The sequence below is a fragment of the Squalius cephalus genome (assembly GCF_949319135.1).
Source record: "Squalius cephalus genome assembly, chromosome: 16".
Lineage (NCBI taxonomy): Eukaryota > Metazoa > Chordata > Actinopteri > Cypriniformes > Leuciscidae > Squalius > Squalius cephalus.
The window spans coordinates 8,547,629-8,567,250 of NC_137137.1; the positions used below are offsets into that span (position 1 = coordinate 8,547,629).

General features: G+C 37.7%; 1 protein-coding gene across 2 annotated transcripts in view; it reads right to left on the reverse strand.

Annotated features, from left to right (window-relative positions):
* Positions 1-19,622, reverse strand: part of bcar3 (BCAR3 adaptor protein, NSP family member) — a 66,541-nt gene that overhangs the window by 42,576 nt on the left and 4,343 nt on the right. The window contains exons 2-3 of one of the 2 annotated variants that reach the window (XM_079897283.1): positions 15,228-15,365; positions 11,504-11,618 (exon numbers count right to left, since the gene is read on the reverse strand). In XM_079897283.1, the coding sequence (XP_079753409.1) occupies positions 11,504-11,618; positions 15,228-15,359 (247 nt within the window). In that variant the 5' untranslated portion in view covers positions 15,360-15,365. Of the gene's footprint in view, positions 1-3,399; positions 3,649-11,503; positions 11,619-15,227; positions 15,366-19,622 lie in introns of those variants that run through there. The other variant, XM_079897284.1, reaches the window with a different exon arrangement.

The following is a 19,622-nucleotide window of genomic DNA, read 5'->3' on the forward strand; positions in this document are numbered from 1 at the left end:
AGAACACATTCTGTAGTTCCGATAGAATCAACCAATGAACTGCAGAACCAAAGTGCATGCGGAACAAAGTTAGAAGAATGGAGCAGCTTCACTACAAGTTAAGATGTTTGACATGGTGTCGATTTCCACAGAAAGTTGTTTAGTTATTCATGCTGTGAAGTTGTTTGAATTGTCCTTTTAGTGGTGTGATTATTATAGGGAGATCACCATCTGGTTATTCTGGCATAATTCCTGTGGTCACGTCCTATAGGTCACATTCCTGGTATCCCTGCTGCGTGGTTTATGTGAGAGTTACCAAGTGTGCCGACTTTAAATGGTCATGGCAAAAGTTGGACTTTGGACAGACAGGGTTAGTATGCCATTTTGGCTCCATTGACAGCTATTTAATTAACACTTTGAAGGCCCAGAAAGGTAGGAAAAATACTGTGGTTCAACCTTAATTTTATGAATCGACGAGAATACTTTTTGTGTGCCAAAAAAACAAAATATCAACTTTATTCAGTAATTTCTTCTCTTCTGTATCAGTCTCCGGCGCTCGTTCATGAGAGCACGATTCTCGTCGTATATGAACCAATGTAGTCACATGGACTATTTTAACAATGTCTTTCCTACCTTTTTTTTTTTATTCATTTTTGTTAAATAAATAGCTGTCGATGGAGCCCCCTCCTGAGCCATCGGATTTCATCAAAAATATCTTAATTTGTGTTCCGAAGATGAACAAAGGTCTTACAGGTTTGGAACGACATGAGGGTGAGTAATTAATGACAGAATTTTCATTTTTGGATGAACTAACCCTTTAAGCATTTTTAAAAGTTTTTTGTTTACTTTTGTATGTTAAATGATTGTGATCTTTTGTTGGGTTACCACTTAAAGGGATAGTTCACCCAAAAATGAAAATTCTGTCATTAATTACTCACCCTCATGTCGTTTCACACCCGTAAGACTTTTGTTCATCTTCGGAATACAAATGAAGATCTTTTTGATGACACTTCAAAAAGCTCATAAAGAGATTGTAAAAATATGAATTGTGCAGTTTAGTCCAAATTTTCTGAAGAGACTTGATCGCTTTATATGATGAACATATTTAATTTAGGCTTTTATTCACTTATTTATTCATTTAAACATTGATCAGCGAACATTAACAGAAGCTCAACCGAACCTGCTTGACACACGAGAATGAACCTCATTGGTTCTTGCGGAAGCTCAAACGTGCTGCGTAACACAAGAATGAACCTCATTGGTTCTCGCACGTCACGCGAACATTCCGTTTACCACAACTGATGTGTGCGTTGATGAATGTTTCTATGTGAATATAAAAGCCTAAATTCAATCTGTTCATCATATAAAGCGACCGTGTCTTTAGAAATTTTGGACTAAACCGCTCAACTCATATAGATTAGTTTTATGATCTCTTTATGAACTGTTTGAAGATTTCACCAAAAAGATCTTCATTTGTTTTCCAAAGATAAACGAAAGTCTTACGGGTTTAGAACGACATGACGGTGAGTAATTAATGACAGAATTTGGATTTTTGAATCAACTATCCCTATGTAAAATGTACATTACAATTCAAAAGTTTGGGGTCAGTAGGATTTGTAAAAAAATAAAACATAATAATACCTTTGTTTATTCAGGTTGCATTAAATTGTTTAAAAGTGACATTAATGACTTTTACATTGTTATTGTTATTATATAATCCTGAAAAAAATGCATCACAACATCCACAAAAATATTAAGCAGAACAACTGTTTTCAACATTGATAACCAAGCCTATTAGAATGATTTCTGAAGGATCATGTGACACTGATGGCTGGGGTTATGGCTGCCGAACATTCAGCTATGCAATCACAGGAATAAATTACATTTTGAAATATATATTTAAAAATAAAACAGTCATTTTAAATTGTATTAATATTTCACAATATTTTTGCAATTTTTACAGACCCCAAACTATTGAATGGTAATGTAGGTCTTGAAGCAAAACAATCTGAGAACTACTAGTCTAGATTTTGTAGAGTGAGAGTTCTAGTACTTCCTGTATGACATCACTGTGTTTGTCTCATTGATTGAGGGTCCCATTGTCACTGACAATAGCAGTAAAGCAAAAGGAGACAAAACAACCAAGAATGCACCATAGTTCCCTCAATGCGGACCACTCGGCTGCACACAGAGCGAGGAACATATGGGCAACAATACATCAACATCTCTCCTCCGCCCCCCATGACAGACACAACACTTTCTACTTCAACTCGGACTCCCTTACCAGTAGTCAACATCCACAAATCAGGCCTGAGTGGTTCATTACGCAGTCCCATCGCTAAGGCTTATCAAAATAGGAAGTGTGGAAATCCATGCAGACTTGTGAACACACCACACGCCCATTCACTGAAGGCGTGGAGTCAGCGGTCACATCCGTCTCTCTCAGCTCTATGTGCTAAAAGTAGATCCTTTAAGATCTACCATTCCAATCACATGCAACACGACTGCTCCCTAATTACTGTAATGAGCATGTTGAGAGGAAAACACTACACACAAACAAACGGCAAGAGTAACGAAGGGAGGACAGAATGAGACCAAAACAGAAAAGGGTGTCAGTTCCTCTGCTGTATATTTTATTTTTTAATATGCAAGTTTTTAATAGTTATTGAGTGTGTTTACATGCACAATCCATTGATTATGCTAAATAAGATGACAAGATTTTATCAAGGAATGGTCACATCAACACCTTTTCTGCGTTTTAATGTCCTTATTTGATATGTGCATTTCTGTGAACATTTTGGCCAGACCAGAAACAATTTCTATATGTACACATTATTTTATTTTTTAATGATTAAATATTTTTTAATATTTAATTTTCTAATAATAATACTAGAGACTAGTCAAAAATACTAATTTCATAGCTTTCTCTTTTACAGTCATCTACAGTCACACAATAGTCAATCTTTAATGGACCCTTCTTTTGTTGAGCAGGAAGGGGTGAGCGGAGATGTCAAGCCTCAACCCTCTTGCTACCCGATGTGACCCGCAGTGCTGTATTCAGCCTGTGAGTCGACTAGTGAGATTTGTGGCATGTTAATCACAAATGTATTAAAGTCCTCAGCAGTGGCTGCTACTGTTTTCCACATGAACAACTCCAAAGACAATAGATGCTGCTGCTGCTGCGAAACTTTATAAAACACACACACACACACACACACACCCCTCCTCACAACAGCTACTGAATCTAACACACGAAGTGTCACAGACAGTTTACAAGCTTAGACAATCATAAATGGCATTTTTTGTTGTTCAAAGAGCCAAAGTTATACTTAACTATATATATATATATATATATATATATATATATATATATATATATATATATATAATTCAAAAAAAAAAAAGTGTTACTTTTCTTACCTGGCTTAAGGTTATGGTTTCTCCAGGTATGTAAAAACCGAATATTCTCCTTATGCAGTCTGTAAGAGTTTCACAGTTTCACACCAAGCATAGCGATCTAGTGCACAGATTCACACTGATGGACAACAAGACGTGCGTGAATGACAATCCTGTTATGTTGCCACTGACCTCCCACTATGAACTGTGCCGGTGTTTTTCAAGCAGTCTTACAATCTCCTCCAAGTCTCTCTCTCTCACACTCTCTCTCTCTCTCTCCTAAGTTCAGCCCCCAAGGGAGTGATTTAGGATTTCCCAGACACACCCTCTCCAATGGGCGGAACTTGAGGAGTCATCTCATAACCGACTAGCCAGCCCCTGCCCCCAGCAGCTCTCTCCTCTGTCATGTGTCCAGTCCGCACATTACTGGCCCCTTTTTGTTCAAATTAACTTTTTGTTGTTCTACATGTAAACTAACTCTCAGAGTATTAGTAGACTGTTAGGTTAGGGTTAGGAGAATAAGTTGACATGTACTTGCAAATTTACTTACAGTCAGTAGAGTGTTGGGGGACCATCAAAATAAAGTGGTAGCAGATATTAAGCAGACAGTCAACTAATACTCTAATGAGTGGTGGTTGACATGCAGCTACTTATGTCTAAAGTGGACTATCAAAATGCTGCGTCACAATTTGCATACTGTCCGTCCTAAATGGTCTTCGAAATTAGAATTAATGTGTCCCAAATCGTAGTATTTTAAAGTGAGTTTTCCAAAGTATTCAACGTGCTACTACATTTCTCTCAGATATGGTTGTAAATTAAATTAAATTGAATGTGGAGGATTTTAACTGTGGATACTTTTAGGGCATAGTATAAGTAGGCAAATTGGGTCTCAGCAAAAGTGTTACCAAATGCTTTTTCAGAAATGGCTAATCGGAATAGCTAAATGTTTTTTTTTTTCTGTTGTCTCTGAGGAACAGAATTTCCCGTCTCTTTGTCCTTGGATTCCTCTTCATTGTCAGTGGGACGATAACAAATGACAAAGGCAGGGTTCCTTCCCCAATGATTCAGGCAGAGAGATGGGGCGCGGTGTGATCTGACTAAAGGCTAAGGAGAGCGTGATGATCATGCAGGTGATTCAAAGGTTTGTTTTGTCACTCAGTTACCACCTGAATGTTGTGCAAAACATTGGAACACCTGCCAATGCACTTCCAAAATCCTCACATAACAATAGATACACATAACATGCATAACAATAGCTATCTTCTATGGGTGCTGTGCAGTTATATACACAGTTAGCTAAATGAACAGATGTTTCATGTCTATATTGTTTTTTTAGGATGAGTGGTACTTTTTACTGACCAATCAGTATCTGAAACCAAAACTATCCATTTTATAATAAAGATTCTAGTGTTGTAGGGTTACATTTACATACCAAAAGTGCATAAACACTAGTGCCACAAAATGAACCCTCTACTAACAAAGTGTGAGCACTGAAAAGGAGACATCTGGATTGAAATAGGCCTCCTTAAGTTACAGCACACCTGCCTAGAATACCATTTGTCAAAGTGTCAAAACATTGTCATAAAAAAAATATATATATATATACAAATATATATTAAAGACACCACTCAAAGTGCTATTATCAATCTTTGGCTCTGTGCAATTAAACATGCACACTTTGAAATTGAGCGTTTATTATGTGACACAGGCAATAGATCACTAAAAGGGAAGAGTTATGGTGAGTGTGTCAGCATGTCTGGCTTGTTCAGCCCTGGTGTCCTCAAATACGGTAGACACAACCAAAGATAACAATATCCGTAACAAATGAATGGCAAAGTCTGGCAAAACACATTCACATTAAGTAAATTCGGATTGGATGAGCCACATTTGAAGTCCTGGTAAAATAGCTGTGGCCGCACATCAACTGAATTCACATTAATGCAATTGCAATGTTGCTTAACAACAGTAATTAACTCTGTTTTAACTTGACAAACAACTCGCTATAATAACAAGTTCTTCTTCAACTTGACTTGTTTTTTCTCCTTACTCCATGTTTCTTTGTCACTCATGCGTGTAACATAAAGCAGAACTGCCTGCTGCTTGTGATGTCAATATCTCTACTGTGGTCAGAATTGCAAAATCTCTAGCGCTTGACACATTTCCACTATTGCATGGCATTTACCTTTATGAGGGCCAGCCCGAATGCCAATGATTGAGAGCAGACATTCTTTGATTTAATCTGATGATCTCATCTCCTTAGGCACCTTAACATGGAGTCAGCTTGCCTGGCCGGACCACCTTCAGCCCCCAGCAGAGCAGAGCAAAGCAGCTCCGAGTGGAGGAGGAGGGATGGTCACAGAAGACACAAGTAAAGAGCAACGATACATAGCGCTTTGTTTGTAACCATGTGTCTGATGTAATCTGACATCAATTATTACAATGTTAGCTTTTTATTTTTACTTTTTATTTTTTAAGAAAAAAAATGAAAGTATGTCCTCATGACTATGGAATTTTTGCGATTTTTGTTTTCCTCGCAGCATCAAATATGAGATTGTTATAAGTGTTATGTTGCAGTTCCCAATAAAGAAACAAGCAAACTAGTAAGTAACTGTTTTTTACTTACCAAAGCTAATTTTTCTATTATTTGGAGCTTGGTGAATAGTTCTTAATCATGTGGAACTATTTTTATATGTACATAAAAATAAAAGATATGAAAGATGGAAACACATCTTTGACTTTGTGCTGCCAAATGTCTTTCAGAATGCCTCAAGATGGACACTCAGTGACACTCAGAAGTGTCGCTCAGAAGGGATCTATAGAGCTGGTCTAATTGTTTTCTTCTTATCTCTGTTTTTGTGAAAGGGAACGTGTTGCTTGTCTTCATTCTACTGGTTCCACTCAAGGCTGAGGGTAAGAACAGTTATCAGAGTATGAAATGTAAACTGTCTCGCCCAATTCCACAACATGTAATCACGTTTCAACAGGAAAATATTAATTTCCTCTCATGACTGATTTTCTGAATCATAAAACCGTGGACTGTATACGTGATGTGATAATCATTATTTATACACTGACTTTTACAAACTTTACCACTAAGCTCAGACTTTTAAGAATCTTTATAAAGTCATTAAGAGGGTAATGGTGCATGCATAATTCCATTGTATACCCTGGGAGACTAACTATAAAGCCTTATTAAACTGTTACTGGATAAAACCCATGTTAAAACTGAGCAACAACTTGCTCCAGTCTTATCAGCTTTATCTTATCGTGCCTCAGATAAACATAATGTGGAATCTGCTTGTCATGGCTGGTATTTTCCAACACCGACACCATCAGCAGTGAGCAATGAGCATCACTACATCTGACCTCTCGGTTTACAGTCTAGCTGTCATCAGGGGGAGTTTAGCTGCCACTTACACATGGACAAGCAGAGTCATACTGATGGACTAAATGGCCACTGGTGGCTGGTTGTCCGGTTCCTGCATTCTTACTTGCATAAGTGTAACTCTATTCCAGGTCGCTGGATAAATATGGAGTGAAAGTAAAATTATCTTTACTAAGAAAAAAACTTCATATAGACTGTGTATTCTAAGTAGACGACATATTTCAAATTCATATGGTAAGCTCACATCATTTTCATGACTTTCTAGAGATTTTGTCAAAATGACATTTATTAAGATTCTATAATTTTCCATTGGGGGAACAACTGATACCACATATTAAAAAAAAGGTAATCCCATGTGATGTTTTCCATAGTAAAATGGGATGTTTAATAAAGAAAATAGAAAATAGGCCGAACTTAATTTTATCCATCTGGATTGTAAAAAGTGATCTCTATATGACAGGTGGTTGGACAGCTTAAAAATTAAGAGGTCTTGACCATGTCAGCTAAACAAGAAAAGCTGTGTCAGAGGTGTATTTGAGGTGGAGTTTTAATTATACATAATCCAAAGATTTTTTTCTCTCTTTTTTTTAAATTTGTCTTCAGACTAACATGCATTGATAAATCATTCACAGTAAAACCAGGAACATGCACTAAGAAAGTAAGAAATCAGTCATTTTTGATTTTATAATGTCTTTTATAGTATAATTTTATAATGTATAATGCAATTTGTGTTTTTGCATTAAATCAAATATTGCGTCAGCAATATTATACTAGAGACTTTGGGCATGTTGTCGAACTTGGCAGAATGCCAACACAACCCTCCTGCTAAACCTATTTAAACATTGTTCAGAAGAGTAATGAACACTTTCTACAGGTGACATTTGTCTAGCAGACAAGAGAGCTTAATGCAGGTATCTGAAAAGCTTTTCACAGAGCAGCAGCAATGGCTACTTTATGCCCCAGTATCATCCGTCATGATTTATTTTGGACATGTATTAAATTTCAAAACAGAGTTTTTTAAAGAGGGGGCCCAGCTGTTCCTTCTGGCTGGGAAATGTGTTTACATTTATGAAATGCTGGCACTGAGCTGGATGTGACTGAAGGGTGAAGGAGCAGAATGCCAGCTCTACTCTCACACCCAGTGTGAGCACAAGGACAGGAAAGAGTTTTCTCACAAAACGCCCTAGAAACGCCCAGAATATATCCAAGAGACACCCTGGGCTTTCATCTGACTGTGATGAGTTTTCTCACGTTTTCTCACAGGATCAACCCTGGCTCTCAAAATATTTACGATTCTGCTGCTTCTTTTTTTCTAATGCTTATGCAGGATTAGGCTTTACAAAACACCCAATGTGCTTAATGAAAGAACTGCATAACTGGGATTTAATTTGAGCATATATATACTCTGTAATTTAACCATTTTCATGTGTAGCCTTCATCTTAGTTTCTGCAAAAAACTAAAAAATGAATTACATAATAAGTAAAATAATAATAAATACAATTATGAAACCTACCTAGAATGATTAATTGCTAACCTTGGCTATTATGTAGCTCAGAACTGCTTATGTATGGACTTTTTTATATGTGGTGGCATCCCTTTGAATGAATCTGCAGTCTGCACTGAGAGCAGGGAAGGCAGTGAGCCAACCACCCATTTAATAGCATGCTTTATTTAATAGTATACTCCAGCCTTCTACACAAGAGCAGCCTGTCATCATTGAACATCACTGCAATGCCGTGCTCCAAATACATGTGAGTACTGTTTATGCACTGACACATTTTTCAACTACACAAAAGGCTCCAACTAAAATACAGTAGTGCCTGAAGTGTCTTTTACACTAAACATCTCTGTGTTCAACAGATGACACAGGTTTGGCATAAATAAATGACAGACCATTTTTGGGGGCAACTGGATTCTTAATGCTTTTTAAATATGCACTTTTACAGGTAGAAATGCTTGGGACATTGACATTGAAATAGTTCATGTAAACTGATTTTTATGGGAAATTGTAGTGTTTTGATGAATAAATAAATAAAGCTGAAATAAAAAAATATACTTTTTGAATGTAGTATAAAATTTGAAAACAGCTGTACAATAATTTTGCTAGCTGTCTCATGAAACTATCAAGATCTCTCACAAGGCCGCAGCAGTGGAGACTTGTACCCCTCTTTGCACGGAGCATGGTGGTCTATGAAATTGCATGTGTAACATTTGCATTTCTCACAGGAAGTGAGGACTACAGGGGTTGAATGGAGACACTACTAGAATAGGCTGTTAAAGTTGTTGAAACTGGTTTAATCAGACCACCTATTGAGTCCTCAAACAGCCCAAACTTTTTAGGAAAACAATAGTTATTGTCCTCAAGCACGGGACCATGCCAGTCGAGACCAGACATCTTTTAACCACTCACTATACCAGAATACTAAGTTTTGTAGACTACTTAAAACTATTGCCTGTGTTGTAAACAAAAGTTTGTGTTACAGACTGCTTGATTTGTAGTATAAAATAATCCATGCATTTGTTCAAAAGCTGTTCAAAACTATTCCTTAACGTTACAAAGCTTGGAGACCATTTTATTTGCAAGCTCGCTGATCCAAGATATCTAATTCAACAGCCCATTTTCAAAAGTGTCAGAGTCTCTATAGCAATGGAGTCGAGGTAGTATGTTATGCCTGGGAAACGAGCCTCAGCCTGTCAGCCCAGTGTTTGTGTGTGTGTGTGCCTTGACATGCTTTTTAAGGACTTAATTACACACAGTGGAGGGGTGCCCCCACAGCAACTCTGACTGCCGGGATTACGGGATGGGCGAAAGAGTTTATAATCACCTGGCAGCTCCTGCACACAGCAGCGTGTGTCTGCTCCTTCTCTACATAGACACGCGTCTGTGTCTGTTTGATGGAAGGTTAGGGGTGGCAGTGTTGCCAGATTTTGCTAAAAAGAAACAAGCAAATTGGTATGACAAAACAAGCCCAGAATAAACAACCTGCCTCATCCAAAATAAGCGACAAGTCATTTTTTCGTGCTCTCGTGTGGGTGACGCATGATAATCTTATTTATTATAGAATAAACTTGGAGTTAAGACTTATTTTTAATGCATCATGCTGCAAATTTCTTTCTTTTTTTTTCATTAAAATGTTTTAATGCATACAACGGGCCAACGAAATAATTAATTAAATCTTTTTGTATTTGTTTATCAGTGGGTTAGAAGAGGGCCTGAGAAAGGCAGAAACATGGAAGAAAAGGAGAAGCAAACTATACGATTAATGACACAAAGTAAAACTTGGCTCAAGTGGCAGGTGGGAATTTTCTCATGATGGCTATTATTGTTCGTTCATAATTGTGGGGCAAGCACTATCAACACCAAATACGTGACAGTATTTTGTAAATAAACCCCATAAGAATGCAGCCTGCAACTGCTCATATAAGCGACCAGAGTCCAAATTCAGAGTCACTTATAATAACTAATTTTAACTTAACATTCCATGTTTTTTCAAAGCAGCTTTGCAGAAAATTTGGACTTAATGTCTAAAGCCACACATGATTGACACTGGTGAGGGGAAAAATGTTTACACTGAATGTACTTGTGCTAGTGATACCGTTTTCAGTCTGTTAGTAAGACAGTGTCTAAACTGTAAGGATAATGATTAGGCCTAGTTTAGTTTTTGAAGTCCATCCTAATATAAGCAGACATGGCAACACTGAGAGGTGTATAGTCAGACAGAAGGTTGTCTGTGTGTGAGTGTGCGGAAACAAGTCCATTCGTGACTCACTATCAGTGTTGACAGTAAATGCTTCTTATGTTTCTGAGTGTTCTCTGATGAACCGTAATCTCTATAATTTCAGCACACCGACAAGGTGCGTATTGCTTTCAAGGCTTCAAGGTGACTCCTCGGAGATCTTGAGGATAGCATAATTATGTTTATCTCATATGAAAACTTTGCCACCAAGCTGAGTTGGCGTCAAGCTTATATAGACACTACCATTACACACACACAATACTCGACAGGGGGATCCGTCCTGCACTCCAATGCTTCGTTTTGTGAACTAATCCCTGTTGATTTGACCCTATATGTATTTGTCCCTGAGCATAATGTGCCTGTGGCCTTGTCCTGAACTCTTCTCCCACATGCAGGCTAGCTGTGATTAATGAAGCTCTTCAGTGCTGGTCTCTACGCATGGACAGACATAGTCACAGGCTGTCCAGTACAAGCAGGGCTTCAGAGACAAGAGGACAGGAACCGCAGAATCAGCCCAGAGAAAACATCCATAAAGAGATAAGCTCCTGCTTCTGTTTTTACACCACTGGTTCATGAGGAGGTGTGTGCATACTGCATAGAGAGGGAGACTTTAATGACTGGTTTAGTCCTTGAGTTTGATGTTTCTGTTACACCTTTTGTATTTTAAAAAGCCCATAAAAGTAGCAGAAGGCCAGTAAGTTCAGTCAGTGGCCATCTTGGTGATGCCCTATAGGCAGCTATTGTCTATGGGTCTATGTGGCTGCATCCCGATTTTAATAGACATACAAGTACAGCTTCTATCTACACAGCTTCAAAAGTTTTTAGATTTACTTGGCCCCTAAACGTCACATGAAAATTAAGTGATTTGCCACTTTATATAAGAACTATTCCTATCTAAGCAGGTTGATAGTCAAAAACCTGGCTTTACAAGACAAGTGGAAGTTCAAATCTGTGTATACACACATTTTATAAATGAGGCCCCATGTGAGAATAAGAAGGACTAACCTCTTTTTGCTTCACGCTCTTGCAGCACTTGGATGCTAGAGAGAATGTGGATGCGATGAAGACGGCTTTGGACACCCAAACCCAAGAGATCCATCTCTGTGAGGTGCAACAAGTCCTAAAGAGAGACAGAAACATGGAGAAGAAGTGGTTTAATGTGTGGTGAGAATGACAAGGGCTAGAACTAATTGCTATCTATCATTCACACACGCAAACAAACATCAGAAAAGTGTACGGTTTAAGCTAACACTGTGTCATTACGGCCCCATGCCTCACCACTCCTCAGAGTCCGGCCTTGTGTGGCTTTCACAACATTACATTCCTTCTGCTTCTGACACAACAAAAACACACGGCTATGTTTTAGAAAGCATCTCTGCTTTCATTGTTCCCGGCAGGACAAAAGAAGAGCTGTTTAATTTAAGGGTTATGTGCTATTTTCTGCTGTTTAGCATTTACAGCGCACATGCCAAAGCATTCCTTCCTAAATAAACAGTAACAAACATGCACTGCCACAACATATTGGGTTATTTGGGACTGCCCATAGTTTGTCAATACAACTAAAATGAGTTCACTCAGTTTTTTGTGGCTACATCCCGATTTTAATATTATCTGTTCGAAATAGTATGCAAGATTTTAATGTGTTTGTGTGTTAGCTATTTGTTTAGATGTTAGCTATTTCTGTGGATTGCATATTTAATTGTACATGCTCATTTCCCCCATCTAATGTGCACTTAAAATTATTTAACCTCACCATAAAGTTATTTTACATGTTATTTTCTGCTGATCTCAAAATTAGTATTCACTGTAAATCCTAATGTTGTGATGCCCACTTTTTCCTTATAGCATTTAAAATGACTGGTTTTAATCTATCGGGGGTTTTTTTATTCAGATAAAAGAGTAAAAAAATATAATATAAAGCAAATTCTACTTTTTATAACATGTCCTGTTAATCTAAGTGCTATTCATTCTTATTCCAACCGCCTTGACCAAGTCATTCGTTAAGCGTGACTCAAGGTTCAGTGTGAAATCTGTTGTACTGAATTGGTGCAGCGAGGTGAAGTCGTGTTGATCTAACACTGGAGAAACAGATGCATGCTGCATTGCTCTCTTTGTGTGTCTTATCTCATCTGCCTCATCCAATGTATTCAGAATCCCATACATCAGCAGCAAGCACTCTTTCCCACTGCCATGTCTCTGTTTTTACAGGCTAGCTTGGGGAAAGAGAAAGGGTGGTGGACAGGGATGGACAGAATGGTAGACACAAAGAGAGTCAGTGAATGACAGTGTGGGAGAGAGAGAGAGAGAGAGAGAGAGAGAGAGAGGGCAAAGAGATGGAAAAAGAGGGGATAACATATGCTGGTAAGGGCCTATTGTTCAACTGCCTTCAACCCACAGATGAATCTAACAAGCCATGGCAAAGTCTCTGCTCCCTCAAACTCTTCATTTACCATGTGTGGTCTCATATCAATCCCTCATGCTGAAACTTCAAAAACATGTCACTGAGGAGCTATTCAGACACCTCACTTTGAGTGGGCTGGTAGATATAAGAGATGTGCTACTTTGTTGTTTTGTCAGTAGGTTTGTTGATCTTACACCAGTGTCCTAGGAGGTGGGTACTTTAAGCGTTTGTGTGTATGTGTGCCCATATATACTTGTGCAAAAAAAAAAAAAAAAAAAAATGATATGGTACAGTGATGGTATCAGATGACACATATATGGTACTTTGATGATGATGGTGGTGGTGGTGGTGGTGGTGGTACTGAAAGCAGGGTTGCAGAATTGAACTGAGAATACTTTTTAAATTCTAATCAAATTCCTGGATTTGAAGTAAGGTATAGCAAACAGGACGCAGAATTGAAATTCTAAATTGAATTTAATGAAGCAGAAAAGGAACATAGATCCAAAGAAATTCTGAATTAAGAGAGTGCAATAAGTGTAATTTTAAGGAAAAGGCAAGTTCATGAAGACTTACGTTTAAAAAGTGTTTTTCTTTTTCTTTTTTAAATGTATAGGCATTTTTTCTACACACACACACAAACACAATGGTATTTAGATTTGGTGGAGCATGCTGTCATACTATGATTCCAGTTGATTTTTCAAAATAGATTCTACTTCCTGCAAGGAAGATAATTTTTAAATGATGAATTTTTCCCAACCCTGTCTGAACGATTACAGTATTCATGCACTATGATAATTTACCTGGTACTATCATGGTACCATAGTATATGCGTGGGCAGCTGTAGATTTCAATCGCTGATTGTTTTGTATGTGTGTGGGACAAAGATATTAGTCACTCAAATCAGTTGTAAAATAAAGAGAAAACATCTCTTTAATCACCAGTTTAAGTGGAAATGGATTCTCAATAGTGGTTTTATTGGTGCTGTTCTTAATCCAGACTTTACCCTGCGCTCCATTAGATGTAATCAGTGAAATACGATTCAGCATTAATGGGCATTACACAGTGTAATCAGTAAGCCTATAATGGACATTTGGTCATCTCAGTGTCAACACTACTGTTGTTTCTGATTGCTATGGTCATTTCATTCTTGACAGTTGAGTGTCTCTTTTCCTATTTTTTTTCCCTCTTTCAAAGGATGGGGACCTGGTTAATGGATAATTGTGTGGAAGACAGTGACTTTTACTGCTTTTACAAATGTTTTTTATGGTGTGTACAATAAATAATTTCAGAGCAACTGGACTTCTTTATAGGGCACTGAAAATGAGCCACCTGGGGCTCATCTTGTGTGCAACAAAACAGGTAGTTTTCCATTACATACAACTATAATGGTTAAGACTAGAATGCAAGTGGAAACTGTTTTGATGTGCAAATGTATTAATGCATGGGTGTCCGATCCTGCTCCTGAAGGGCCACCTTCCTGCAGAGTTCAACTGCAACCTGCTCCAACACCTGCCTAAAGTTATAGTAGCCTAATCCTGAAGATCTTGATTATCTGGTGCAGTTTGATTAATTATAGGTGGAGCTAAACTCTACAGGAAGGTGGTTCTCAGGAGCAGCATTGGAGAGCCCTAATGTAAATGGAAGCACAAAAAATATATCTAAAATGATTTGATGTACGATTTAGGAGTATTATGCTTTGCTGGACATTAACCATATTTCTTTCGCTCTCCTTCTGAGTTTTTAGACATCAAACAAACTCCTTGAGACACTGGGCACAGTTAATTGTATAGCCCAAGTTCCAACAAATATTTCTGTGTAAATGTAGAGTGAAGTTTAAAGTTTAGGATTATTCGTGTAATTAAGCTCTTTTGTTGGCAGTAGCTGAAGTTTAGCGCTATGATCAGAGTCAAGCGTGCATACTGGCATCTGTAAACCACAAAAATGCTTTCAGAATCTCCAATTTGCTGCTGTTCCTGGACGAACTTACATTCCAGGTGGAATGTGCTGCCAAGAAAAACATGGCTGAAAATACAGATGTCAGATCAGCTGGTCTACATTCAGTAAGATGCTGTGAAAGGAATCTCAGCATGCTTTCCTGAGTTCAATCACAAAGTTTAGATTTCACTTTTCTGCAATGTTTACTGATTTTCAAAGCTCACTTTGAAGAGCTCCATCAGTTGTTTATGATTATAAATAAGACAGAATCACATGCAGTCATGGAATTTCAAATGACTGTTTGAATAATTGCATGGTAGTTTAAATACTGTATGTGGTATGCAGCACTGTGTGCATGTGTGTGTCTAAACTCACAGTGTGTGCTGACTTTACCTCCACTCCATCATATTCTTCATCGAATAGCGTGCAGTACTGAGGTAAGCCCAGTTGACTTAGCCATTTTGAGATGGACATGTGCTTCATGATAGAAATATATCCAAGTGTTGCCTCAAAGATTCTCCGCATGGAAGGCTAGGAGAAAAGCAAAGCATTATTTGCGTTAATAAAGTGATTATTTGAGCCTTTTTAAATAATAATTAAAAAAAACTAGATGGATAGATAGATTTAAACTTTTTTCATGATCAACTATTCATGGCATGAGTTATTTGACTGTTGACACATGACATTTGAGTCATTTATGAGCCTTGTCTTCAGATACAAATAAAGCAAACTATACAGAATCATCTGCCCTCATATTTGACAGCTCATAGAAGCAAAAAACATTAGCCCACAATCCAGAGGTTGCAACATACTGTCTACACATGATTCTTTCTCTGTGAGCCCTGAGGGTCCGCAAAATGCAAGCACATGGTACTTAATGTTCACTCCTAAGAAATCTAATAAGCGGTTTGAACAGTTTCATTATGATTAAGAAGTGATTCACAATGCCCTGTTGTGCATGAGTGTGTGCATGTGTGATGGGTGGAGCACATGTGCATACATGCATACTGTATGTGCATGTTTGGATGCGTGTGTGCATGATTCTGGATATCCTCCCTCAAACTGACTGTGAAACCCCACTATGGATTTATGGTGTTAGCGTACTATACAATCCAGCTTCCCTCAGTTTAATAGCTAATTTATGAGAGGGCAGCATTTCTACTCCCTTTCTCCTTCAAAGTATGATCGGACAAATCCCTAGAAGTTTCTCTTCCATAAGACATTCTGTGTGGGGGCAGTTATTCACAGGTCAGAAAGATGTATGTCTTCTTTTTAGATTTGGATTCCAACACAAAAATGCAGAGGAATTGAATTAATTAAAAAGGCTGGATGAGGTGGCAGTGTTTTTTTTTTATATCTTGGCAAGATATGTCCTATCATTTAAAAGAACATCCAGAGGGAAGACCATTACAGTTATTAGTGTGTGTGTGTGTGTGTGTGTGTGTGTGTGTGTGTGAGAGAGAGAGAGAGAGAGAGAGAGAGAGAGAGAGAGAGTGTGTGTGTGTGAGTGTATTTATAGACTGTATGGGCTCCACTAGAGAGCAGAAGACCCTGTCACCTTGCCTAAGAGAAGTGCTTTGTCAATGGTTATTCCTGCCAACAAAATAATCCACTTCACAAATCATAACTAATCATGCCCTAAACATCATCTCATGCTTTATTTAGTGTTTCATCATGTCAGGGATGTAGATTCAGACCAATCGTATGATAGCTTGTGATATTGCTTTTATACAGCAGTTCAATAAACAAAAGGTAAATAATCAGTAACTTACATTTTAGACACATTTTATTAAGTTATTTTATCTGTTTTTGCTCCACCAACGAAAAAAGTTTCAAAAGATTTAATCCCTGCACGTCTCTGAGCAACATACAGTAGTGGTGTTCGTGAATGAATCAGTGTCACAAAGAGAATGATTCAATGACTCATTCACTTGTCTCATCCCTGAATGACTCAGTGTGATTGAACGAATTGGTTGAATGAATGATTCAGTGACTCACTCAAAAAGACATTTGTCGCCGCCTACTGTTGTATCAATGTAACTTGTGGTCACTGAAAAATCTCCACCATGTGAACCAGAACTAACTGTTGGAATTATTACTTAAGTATGAGGCATAAAAATAGTGATGTTTTCTTTAGCAAGCAGCATTTTCTGTATGGTTTCTCTACATTGATGAGTCCTAAATTACTGCGCCTACAATTTGACACCAAATTAAAACAGGTTTTGGAGTGGAAAGAAAATATTTCATTAAATCATGTTTCAGTTTCTTAACTCATTTGTCATCTACCCCTTGAACTTGATCTCGTTTTTATGAGCCCTGCAGTATTTCATTTTGCAAATGCAGACATGCACCAGTCAGGAAGATCCTGACGTCCCTGTTTTCCCAGCAATCAACTCCCATCCACTCTCACACAATGGGCAATAAAAGCAGCTGTGGAAGAGGTGGAACATGGCTCATAAAACTGCTGGGGCAATACAGCAAAAAATGTTGCAGTTAATTCAATATGGGTTGCAGGCCCAGCTGTGCTCACAGTCAGTGTATAGCCGGGGTGAAGCAATCAGAGGAGTAGCTTACACAATTGCGGGGAGGTTTGTTCCTGTCGTGAATGTCAATGCCCCTGTGGCCACATGGAGAGATATACGGTGGGGCTCACACATCGGAGGACAGGTTGTTTGGGTGACAAGAGAAAGCTGACCACCCTTGCAGCACTTAAATCAAACAAGTGCCTTTCTCTTTAATCAACTGATAGTTGATTCAGTTTAAATGATATTCAAGCTATTAGCTTCACAGTTTAAATTATATTCATTCCATTAGGTACAATACACATAGTTTGATGTTTAGTTTTCAAGTCCAGTGCATTTGCCAATTTGTATGCATTTGTATAATTAATTAATTCAGTAAACAGACTAAAAGCTCCTAAAAGTATATATACTATAAAAGTATATATATATTATTGCTTCATGTGATGAAGTTGAAGGTGGATGCTGATGATGAGGCACAGTTGTGTGGCTGCTATTCATTCAGTGGGCTCAAGCATCTCATGATCCAATCTCTTTAAAAGCCACATTGCACAGATACATCCTGACATGGCTTAATCACATTTAGGGTTTAGTATGCACATGCACCCACATATCAATGTCATATATGATTGTGAATCTTAACCATTGATAGTGTGCTGAACAAGATCATGTTCATCATATTCAATATATGATTCATCCACTTCTTCAAGCGTTACTGCATGTTTTAGACTGACATCAAATGTGCTACAGCATTCACTGTTACTGCGGGGTCTATATACTGTACATTCTGGGTGGAAAAAAGCTCTGATGATTTTAAAGCATGCAACAGGAACTAATTACTGCACTCTGTGGGCTGGAGACACGTGAAGTCACACACTGTGTTGCTTTGAACATCCTGTTTGGGATACAGAAGCCCCCTTCCTGTTTCCTCTGTTGTGGTTGCAGATTCATGGTTTTGGAGGGAAAGAAACAAGAGACTGCCTGGCTCCTTTGCACTCTAATGCCTTTGACCATTAATTCTTAATTTACTTCTGTTAAAATTATTATTATTATTATTTATTTTTGCCTTTATGTTTGTTTATTTCCTGAATTTTCTTTAATATTGATATCCGTTTTTAGACACGTGACTAGACTAAAATAGTGCAGTCGGTGAAAACATGTAAAGAAGATCTTTATGGTGTATAGGCAGAATATATGTATAGACATATATTCTGCTATATGCACATATTCTTCAGGGGCCCAAAAACTGTTTTTGAATGGTCCCATTTTAGTGAATGTACTAAGGGCATATTTCTCAATACTTAGGTCATTTTCTCAAAACTCTTTACACAGTTCTCATAACCAACTCTCAGCTTGGCACAGCAGTTAATTTCACATTCAAAATGCACTAGTACTACCAAAACACTTAATTCATGTCTCAAATCAACTCATTCTTCCAGAACACTATAAGGTTGCCAACCAACAAACATACTTTTGTCTCTCATGTTCTAAAAGCATTACACATTGATTTATTTTGTAAAATTTCTTTATAAAACAAGAATAGCACTCTCTGCCGTTTAGAATTCACTGCAGTATATGTTATAGAACATGTTTACATTACAGTACAAAATTATAAGTTTTCCCCTTTTGTATAGATGGTAATGACATTGAAATACTAACATCTGTGAAGGTGTTCAGCTACTTCTAACTGTTTTGATAGCATTTAATTTTTTAGATTCATAATGTATTTCAATATGTTATTGCTGTAGAAATGTACAGAATTGCTGGCTTATTCAGTTTTGTATTATGTTAGGTTTTAAACTTAAGTTTATCAGTTGAAAAGAGTATGTAAACTTGCAAATTGGCCTGTAGGTACATATATTTTTTTGCGGTGGAAAAGAATTAATGTAATATGAAAGATGTAGAATGCATTTTGTGCCAAAGCAATTATAAGTGATCCTCAGTTTAGCTCATATAGACTGCTGTTGTGCTGTGTGAAGAGTTTTGCAAAAACGTGACCCAAGTATTGAAAAAATTGGTCCTAGTGACTGCCAAAAATTGGCTTCACAGTTCTCACAGTTCACAGATATCCTTGCAGAGTAAAAATCACTATGGACATGTTCCACTAACATCTGAGAACCATAAAGTGTACATATACTTATAATCTATACTAAACCTGGGTTATCTTGCTTGATATTTTACACCGCTCATAATTTACCAAGGGTTAACCATTCCTGGCCCTGGGTATTCATAAAATGACATTTCACACTGTAGCTACATTCCTAAACCC